Source organism: Doryrhamphus excisus, linkage group LG9 (genome assembly GCF_037039965.1).
Source record: "Doryrhamphus excisus strain RoL-2023G ecotype Guam linkage group LG9, RoL_Dexc_Guam_v1.1, whole genome shotgun sequence".
NCBI lineage: Eukaryota > Metazoa > Chordata > Actinopteri > Syngnathiformes > Syngnathidae > Doryrhamphus > Doryrhamphus excisus.
The window spans coordinates 4220667-4229834 of record NC_136365.1 but is presented as its reverse complement, the minus strand read 5'-3'; the positions used below and the strand labels follow the sequence as shown (position 1 = coordinate 4229834).

The following is a 9168-nucleotide window of genomic DNA, read 5'->3' as shown; positions in this document are numbered from 1 at the left end:
GAAGCGTTAAAATAACCGGGCAAAGAAATGACAGACAGCAGGTCAGTTTTGAATCATCAACGCGCGCTACTTTAAGTATACTTTACGTATGAAGGGTCAAACGTAATCATTCACGTTATATATTTCTTCATCAGAGTTGGAACGTTGCTGTCGAAGCAGAAACTGTAGTGAATCTGTTGTCAATAAAATGTACTAAAATGTGTCAGATCAAACCATGATCGCTGTTTTGTTTTGGGAGTTTTTCTACCGTCAAGAGCCATTCAAAAACACATTTTGAGCCTTCACAAAAAGCCGTGATAGCAAAATAAGGGCGTCGTTAAATCTCTAATATCTAATAGTACACCAAGAGAAACATGCTACAAAAAAACTCAGTTTAATGAAAAACTCAAATGTGCTTCTAGAACATTTTATTTTGAAAGCACACACAGGAAGTTCGTCGTTTCACTGTGACGTGTTACGTAAATAAGTTGCTTAAGCGTAAATGTTGTTTTCCAGTAGCCGGATTTTTTTCATGTTTTAGCGACATTAATTCCACTGCCAAAGGAACAAAGGGTATAGGTATTTTATCCAGTACAGCATGAAGCTATATCTGATGGTGTAACATAGCTCCAAAAAGCGTTTGCGGACGAAAAGGAGTTGTTGACGTTACTCACTAGCTTATTAGTTAGCCACACCATAGCTCCACTTAAGTGTGCTGCCTTTCCATCGAGTTTGTAACCGACCTTAGCATTCTACTACCAAGTTCGGTTTACCGTTTAGTTTGGATAGGATGAACTGGCTTTTCCCCGTCTCAAAAGGTTCCGGACCTCACCCTCCACTCAACAGTCTTCAGCAACAAAGGCAGCGGCAGATTGAGTCACTGAAAGCTGCTCATCCCAGGTAAACGCCAATAACAAAGCCAAGTACTTGAACCTGTTTGTACCTACCATTGGCGTGTGTTTTAGTTCATTTGAAATCACAACAATATGCTAACTTTGTAGCATCACGGAATAAATCGTGACAAAGCGGTATAGCTAGCCACTTTGACTGGCAGTTACCAAACAGTGCTAATATCTGATGTAAACATGTTCAGTTAATGGCTAGTCATTTGAAAATAAAGTGTTGTTCGTGGGTGGTTTATATTTCTTCGTGGCTAATGCGTGCTAACACTTCCTCATAGCTCAGTGTGTTTGCTAATCCAGTTGGCTAGCGACGGTGGCCGTGCCTATCTTTAGACATTAATGACACGTGCTGTCACTGGCCTGTCACGTCTTGCCATAACAACGTTTGTTAAGCACGTCTTATATCAAAATGCATTTTTTTTCATTTTAAGTATAACACACGTGTGGTTTTGTATACATTTTAATCGGTATATTTTCATAGTTGAAAAAAAATCGTGAAGCGTCTGTCCCATTTTTCGATTAACATATTTCCATTGTGATAGATTGAACCAAAACTTTACAATTCCAGGTCTAACATAGGAGATTTACATAGGAACAAGAATAATTCAGGCACTAGGACAGGATTCTTAGAAATCACACTAATTATTTATAAGGGATACATATTTTCAACCCAAGGAACACGCTACATTTGCTATTGTTTGAGCCTAGCATCAGGAATAAAATGCAATATGAAATATTAATTTGGCCAATATTAGCAGACATATATGTCACAGCAGTCCTTGTGTGAGTACTCAGCCCACAGTCTACAGCCCACAATATTTGCTGGAGAAATAACCACTGTGAGACATCAATCAACTGGAACAAATAATTATTCTAACAAAAAAGCAAAACTTGTCACAAAGGAAAATATCACACAAACGTCACAAAACACGCCAACACAGCTAGCATCCAGTGGTCAGCATCAGGTATAGCATGTCACATTCAAGATATCAGTAAAATATAAACCAGTGATCAATTGTTAATTAATTTTGAAACACACCTCTGTCTGGGTTTTGGGGACTGAGCTCAGGGTTGGATGCGTGCCTGGAGAGCGGTGGGGTCTTTGGGCGTATTTAGTGGTCAAATGCGTTTCCATTGGTCATTCTCTGGTTGGAGAGGGCACTGATTTGATAATGCATTTATTTTTATTACTATTTTTGCAGTCGTAGTAGAGAGTGAGGACTGAATGTCATTAGACACAATGGAATGTTTGATGGCTTTATTAATACACAGTTCTGACATTGATATCCTGCATGGTCTGATATTGTTTGGTATCTTTTATCGTCATCACCGACCGACATGAGTGTATACGCACATTTGGATGGTTCAGATGTGCCATTGGTCCTGACGACGACCCTTAGCTGTCTTGCAAGATATCTAGCGTAAAAACATGAAGCCCAACTGTATAATTACGAAATCCAGATTGACTGCTCAATGGTAATCGACAGGTTGGCGGCCCCTAAACTTGGGCATATTTACCCAGTCAAAGAGTTTGGACACATCTGCATATTAAAACAGAGTTTTCATGAACAGGGATTCTTATTTTCCTAAAACTATACAAAACATTGTAATTTTTTTTCCATCTCATCTCATCTATGATCCCTTGTGTCTCTTTATATCCCAAACAGCATTGCAGAAATCCAGAAAGATGTGGAGTACAGGATCCCGTTCACAGTCAGCAACTCCACCATCACTGTTAACATGTGAGTTTTTATTTGCGGTCACAGTCACAGATTATGGAGATCACGAGCAGTCATTTGTATGGCTTCACAATTTTATACAGTTCATACTAATGAGTGAAGGTAGTTTTCTATGTGTAATGCTAAACCATTTGTGTAAGAGCAATACAGGCCAGTCCCTGATCAGATTTAACTCTTTCAACCATGTTGGGAATTCTAAATCAATTTGCTTGGGCAAGTAAAGATGATACAGAACATTCAGCCATTTGTTGGAACAGCACGCTGTACCAACTTGTACTCATTCCAGACAAAATCCACATTGTCATTAATTAGTTTCTGTTGTTTGTCTGTTTTGCTGTTCACATTCAGTATACCAAATGTTAAAAATATGTACTTATGAACCAATTGAATATTGGGGAGTGTAAAGTTTTTTTAGGTGAGGTTTGACCTCATTAGTTTCAGTGAGAGATGCCCCCCCCAAAACCACCATGATACACAATTCTACTGCATATTTTAAAGTCTGTAACACTCTTCTTGGTTTGTTTCAATCTGATGTTGTCAAACTGTTCGTCTCCAGTCTTCTTCCTCCTCAGTTCCCTCAGGAGAGGCCGGTAGTTAGTGTCTACCCTCCTGTTGGTCATCACCTTGTTGACAGCAATAATGGCACAGTGATCACAAGCCCTCTCATCAGTAATGTAAGTATAGTCATTCATATTACTGAATTATTGTAAGACTTGCCACTAAATCAAGGTGGTAGTAAGTCCACTTAACCCCTTATCAGTAGATTACTGCCTCACCATAACGGCAGCCCCCATTTTTCTATTGCCGAAATCAGGTAATATGAGCTACAATACAGTTTATACCTAAATAAATACAAAAACATCACACTTGCCGACTACAACAACAGTACATGACAGCAAAAAACACTTCAAGGCTACAGCAGTTAATCAGTTGGAAAAGTCACATTCTGTATTTTTAAATAGAAAATGGGTCCAAGGGTATTGAAACTGTGATTGTGTCCATTTATACAACTTGGTTAATATGAGCTGCTATACGCTCAAGTCCATTATAAATCCTGTCCTCTGGCAAAATTCCGAGGAACAGGCCTCAACTCGGATTGGTTGCTTAATAAACATGTAGCTTGCGCATTCACATATGTATGTGCAAGCAACGTTGGCACATCACAAAATGACTGGAATGCAATAACAGTTGTTAATGATAACCACCACCTTTCATAATCCACAAGTCAGAACCTGCAAGTCAGTACACAATTTAAAGAAACAAAGACTTGGCAGTAATCCACAAAGTCATGATAATGACACATGTCAGTCAGGGCCAAGAGAGGGACGAGGAATTGCACCCAAGTCTGTGAAGGTTTGAATGGCCTAGTGTGAGTGCACCCGAAACTATCCACAGACTGCTCTGGGCTTCTTTATGTATGTATACTAGTGCTCTGTGTACCACACTTGGTGATAAAGTGAGTGCATTTTTTCTTGCAGTTTGGCATGCACTCAGACCTCGGAAAAGTCATTCAGAGTCTGCTAGATGAATTCTGGAAGAGTCCTCCCGCCCTGATGTCTGCTGGCCCATCTGGCTTTCCCTAGTGAGTTTGCTCCTTTTCTATGCACGGTTATACCGGTGGCAAATATTGTAAATAAAGGACTAATCAGATGAAAATAATATGAACTAAATCAACTTTATTTGACCTTTACCAACAGCAGTATGTACAAGCCATCAGGAATGCCTCCTTACCCGACTCGGGGTTACCACTATGGTCCTCGCCATGTTGGCCCAGGTCATACGTCGTCTCCTGCACCAGCTCCATCTGGGCCAGGTCCAGTGCTTCATCCAGGGGTTGATGCTGTCCATGGATCTACTAGAGGTCCAGCTCCTTATGGACTTCTTACTGACCTGCCATTACCCGTACCTGTTGGAGATTTGCAGGTACACCGAAGATAAATAAAATAAAATAAAAATATTTTTAGTTTTACACATGATCCCTTTCAGTTAAATGGTTTGCTTTGTCATAAATTAGATTTTTGTTTATTTTCAGGCTGGAATAAATGGACATATGTATAAGATGCCCGAGATTCCCGAGTCTTTTGCTGAACTCTGTGACTTAAAGTAATACATTCTCATGTGTCAAGACATTATTCATTTAACAGGTTTTGTATGATTTTGATTAACAAAATGATATGCTGTATCTTCTTCCTCTATGGTACACAATCACCTGTTTGCCTGCCCTCTCTGCAATGTGGCCCAGCTTGACGCAGCTGTCCGACATGTCTGAAAATGAAGATGTGTTACTAAGGTTCTTCGTGACATTGCCACAACTAAAGCAGGTCACAAATGACAAAGAGGAGTTGATCACTAACATAGTGGATATGGCAAGTACGTTCCTCTCCCATCTCTGAACTGTAAGGTCAGAAGGCAGTCGACAATGAGAAGCCTGAATTTGTCTTGACAAGCTCATGCATCTTTTCACAGAGAGAAACCTTCAGATGGAACCACAACTGGAAGGAAAAAGACAAGAAATGATCTACAAGGTTAAATACTATTAAATGAATGTCATACCCAAACACACAATCAACAACATTGATGAATGCTGTAGTTGTCCAGCAGCTCTTATGTGTTTTATGTTGGCAGTTTGAACAGCTGACTCATCTGAAGTCTGCCTTTGAGACAAAACTGCAGAGACAGCATGATCTCAGTGAGGTATGTGGCTACAAACAGTTGGATCCATAATATCGAGTAAACTCGCATCACTTCTTTTGTCTGGGGTACCAAAGGGGAAGCAAAAATGAAGCATCACTTTAGTTCATTTTGTGAAGAAAAATAAAACATTTGTCAACTAAACTCCTCTAGGCAACGCATTTATAGTATCACAAACGAGCATGGCTATTATTTATGTCCTAATGGCTTATTTACGGTTATGTTTATTATATTGGGTAATACGGGTGTAAGGTGGACTGTAGGAGTGTTAGTTTCTCTACTGTGCATTTCTTATAAGCATAATACATGAAAAATGCAAGGTGAGGCGTACTGTAGGGCTATTTTTTAATTTTTAATTTAAAAAGACGAGTGGTTAGCGCGCAGACCTCACAGCTAGGAGGACCAGGGTTCGGTTCCACCCGCGGCCACCTCTGTGTGGAGTTTGCATGTTCTCCCTGTGGGTTTTCTCCGGGTACTCCGATTTCCTCCCACATTCCAAAAACAAGCTAGGTTAATTGGCGACTCCAAATTGTCCATAGGTATGAATGTGAGTGTGAATGGTTGTTTGTCTATATGTGCCCTGTGATCGGCTGGCAACCAGCCCAGGGTGTACCCTGCCTTTCGCCCGAAGACAGCTGGGATAGGCTCCAGCACCCCCGCGACCCTCATGAGGAAAAAAGCGGTAGAAAATGAATGAATGAATTTAAAAAGACTACAAATTGCAAATACTATGCCAAAGAATAACCTACAACCGAGGCCAGTTGGAATAGAATGGTTCCCTGGCCTGGTCATGTTAACCCATACTCCTGAACTGTTGTTACAAGGCTCTATTCCATCCATCTTCTATGCCGCTTATCCTCCTTTGAGTCGCAGGCATGCTGGGGTACATCCTGGACTGGTGGCCAGCCAATCACAGGGCACATATAGACAAACAACCATTCACACTCAAATTCATACCTATGGACAATTTGGAGTCACCTAGCATGCATGTTTTTGGAATGTGGGAGGAAGCCAGAGTCCCAGAGAAAACCCAAACATGCACGAGGAGAACATGCAAACGCCACTCAGAGAGTGTGGCCTGCGCAGTAGCCACTTGGTTGCAGTGCAGCCCCAATTAAAAGTCTTTTTTGTTATTATTTGCAAATACTTCTGCAAAGGAGCGAAACTAATGGTACCTCTTTCCAAAACTAGAGCTGCAGCCCAAGTACTCTTCAGGCGCGATTGAAGGTGGCAGCACACCAGGCGGAGGAGGATTCTGAGGAGACGGCTGAAAACTTTTTAGAGGGACGCACTGACATAGATGAATTTCTGACCAGCTTCATGGAAAAGAGAACAGTAAACAATACGCAGCTTGTATTTAAGTACATGATGAAATGTGTATTCATTTGCTTTTGTGTTTCTCTACAGCTTTGCCACAGCAGAAGGGCCAAAGAAGAGAAATTGCAACAATCAGTCAACACACATGAACAGTTTCCTAGCAGCCACTAGAACATAAGGTACACAATGCACAAAAGAGAGGACTGTACTGATACTGTATGTCTAATGGGGTACATTGTGGTGATCTGCATCTCTAGTTACTAGGGATGCTCCGATCAGGGTTTTATGCTGCGATTCTGATACCGATCATCCAGGTCTGAAATCGGCCAATACCGATTACATTAATTAGAGATTTTTCAATATCTTTTTCCTGCAAAAAGGAACCATAAAATCCACAACCGGTACCTTATTTTAGACAAAAACATCTTTTTCAAGAGAACATATTTCACTTGTGAATCTCAGAGAGAATGAGATGCCTTCTCTTAATGAGACTTTAGATGTGAACGTATATAGTGGAGCTCCAGCAGGACTTGCAGGTAAGCGAGAGGGCCTTCCCAGTGTCTTCCACTGTTGAAGAAGGCTGCTCATCTTGTCGGATGGATTCAATTATTATTATTTATATATTATTTTATTTATTAGCCTAGCTCACACATGGTAACATTATCAACCCAACGAGATGAAACGCTGCCCAAGTCGCTACGGGCTGCAATAACGCTAGCCACAGATCGGCTTTAGTGATCGTCGTTGCTAATGACGCTAAAGTCTGCCAATACTGATTGGTGGCCAATTGATCGAAGCATCCCTACCAGCTACACATATATTTTCCTGATGTTGGTCTCAGTTGATGTGTCTCTTATTACGCAATGTTTTTTCCTCAGGTTTGCTGTATTCTCAGCTACCTTCCGGCAACCAAAAAGAATGAAGACATTAGATGTGCAATGTCAACAGTGAGGACAGTTGGAGGAATAGCAAGACGTTAGCAGCCGTGGCAATGTTAACTAACAGAAGTGCTCAGATCTTTGGTTTTGTGAAAGAAGGACTTCTGGGTCACCAAAGGAGGCCAGAATTGGTACATGCTTTGAGGTTCCATACAATATTTTGTGTTGCACATGCTGTACTGTTTTGATTCATCAGAGAAGACAAAAGATTTAAAGAGTGTACCTGATGAGTGCTAGGTGATATGAACTCTGTTAGAAGTATGACTAGCGTAGGACAGTATTCCTTTAATTAGTAATCTTTTCTGCAAAGGAAGAATCACCAACACAAGACAGTTGTTAAAATGCTCATTGTCTCATCTTTAGCATCTGCCCAAGAAAAGAAGTGTTGTAATGACTCATGATTCACGTCCCATTGAACCTCTTGTTTACTTACACCGAAGATGTTGCTGTTATTTCCCCTCAGAAATGGCAGCATCATTACGCTGTAGAGATCAGGGATTTAAAACCAACAAGGTCAAGCAATTTAGTCAGTAACCTAATTTCAGATGTTGAAATAGGACATATACTGTATTTAGAAAGGCAAATAATATGGATCAGTGTTCCCGATACATTCATATTTTACAACATCAAGACAGTACTCTAATAACACTAATGGTTTATGTCTTGTATTGAATGCAAGAATCGTTTGACCGTTTTTTTTTTTTTATGTATTTAATGCTGGTGATAATGGGGAATTCATCAATACAGAGGATGGACTAGGATCTGCCGCCTGTTTGTGTTGCATTCTTTATGCGTTCACCTTTCCTCACAAAGTAAAAGCAAGCATTGGTAACTTTTAAAGACTACAGGGTTTTTCTGGGTTCTGTTTGTGTGTGGTTCACTGGTGTTAGCACCACGGGCACACATTTCCTCTCATCACTGGAGGAAAAAACTAAACCCATCCTTTTAAGCATTTTTGTTTGAGTCCATATACTGTATGAAGGTTAATCAAAACATTGCCTTTAGTGTTTTACTCTTGACTTTGGCCATGAGAATGGTTGATCAACCTTTGGACTTTAGACCTTTTTGATGAAACAGCTGACAACACGTGGAGTAATGTTAAGAATGATTTGATTAAATGCTGCATTAAAAGTCAGTGACATTGAAAACTGTATTTAAATAATGTTAATAATAGAGTATATTGCAAACAAAGTCTTGGACTCCTTGTATTGTAAATTTTTATTTAATATGTTAGGATATTAAATCATTTACAATACATTTTCTGGGATTTCATTTGTATGACAATACATTGTTACCTTGTTGGTGAAGGTTAAACTGTCATCACAGAAAGTCTAATGGTCATGTTTTCATTGCAGTAGACATTTGTGACTTTACTTGTATTCATTCATCAGAGAGTAAATGACGATTATGATGAAACGTTTGTGGACGAAATAAGATCGGGAAGACCACTGGTGTGTAACATCTATTGGTCTGTCTTGAGTAGTCATTTGATACTATTCATCTTTGATTCTAAACTTAAAGTGACAAATTCCTGTATATAGTTGAAGTGTGAAATCTTAAAATCTGCAGTTGAGTTGATAAATCGCCTTTTTCAGTGCAGGC

General features: G+C 39.9%; 1 protein-coding gene across 2 annotated transcripts; it reads left to right on the top strand.

Annotated features, from left to right (window-relative positions):
• Nucleotides 1-375: 375 nt before the first annotated feature.
• Nucleotides 376-8821, top strand: vps37a (VPS37A subunit of ESCRT-I). Of its 2 annotated transcripts, none has more exons than XM_058082507.2 (12): nucleotides 376-879; nucleotides 2549-2623; nucleotides 3177-3294; nucleotides 4099-4202; nucleotides 4321-4543; nucleotides 4653-4723; nucleotides 4863-4990; nucleotides 5087-5145; nucleotides 5246-5314; nucleotides 6503-6646; nucleotides 6719-6807; nucleotides 7507-8821. In XM_058082507.2, the coding sequence occupies exons 1-11, from the start codon at nucleotides 770-772 to the stop codon at nucleotides 6797-6799; spliced, it is 1182 nt and encodes a 393-aa protein (XP_057938490.2). In that variant the 5' UTR covers nucleotides 376-769; the 3' UTR covers nucleotides 6800-6807; nucleotides 7507-8821. The 2 variants fall into 2 exon arrangements, with proteins under 2 accessions (XP_057938490.2, XP_057938482.2); XM_058082499.2 differs by having other exon boundaries at nucleotides 382-879; nucleotides 4318-4543.
• The last annotated feature ends 347 nt before the right edge of the window (nucleotides 8822-9168 follow it).

Bases quoted from the DNA above. Each gene is read 5' to 3' on its own strand.
- vps37a (XM_058082499.2), top strand. From the start codon at position 770: ATGAACTGGCTTTTCCCCGTCTCAAAAGGTTCCGGACCTCACCCTCCA. The intron at 880-2,548 runs GTAAACGCCAAT...TATCCCAAACAG, and splicing joins CTGAAAGCTGCTCATCCCAG to CATTGCAGAAATCCAGAAAG. The intron at 5,315-6,502 runs GTATGTGGCTAC...TTCCAAAACTAG, and splicing joins GACAGCATGATCTCAGTGAG to AGCTGCAGCCCAAGTACTCT.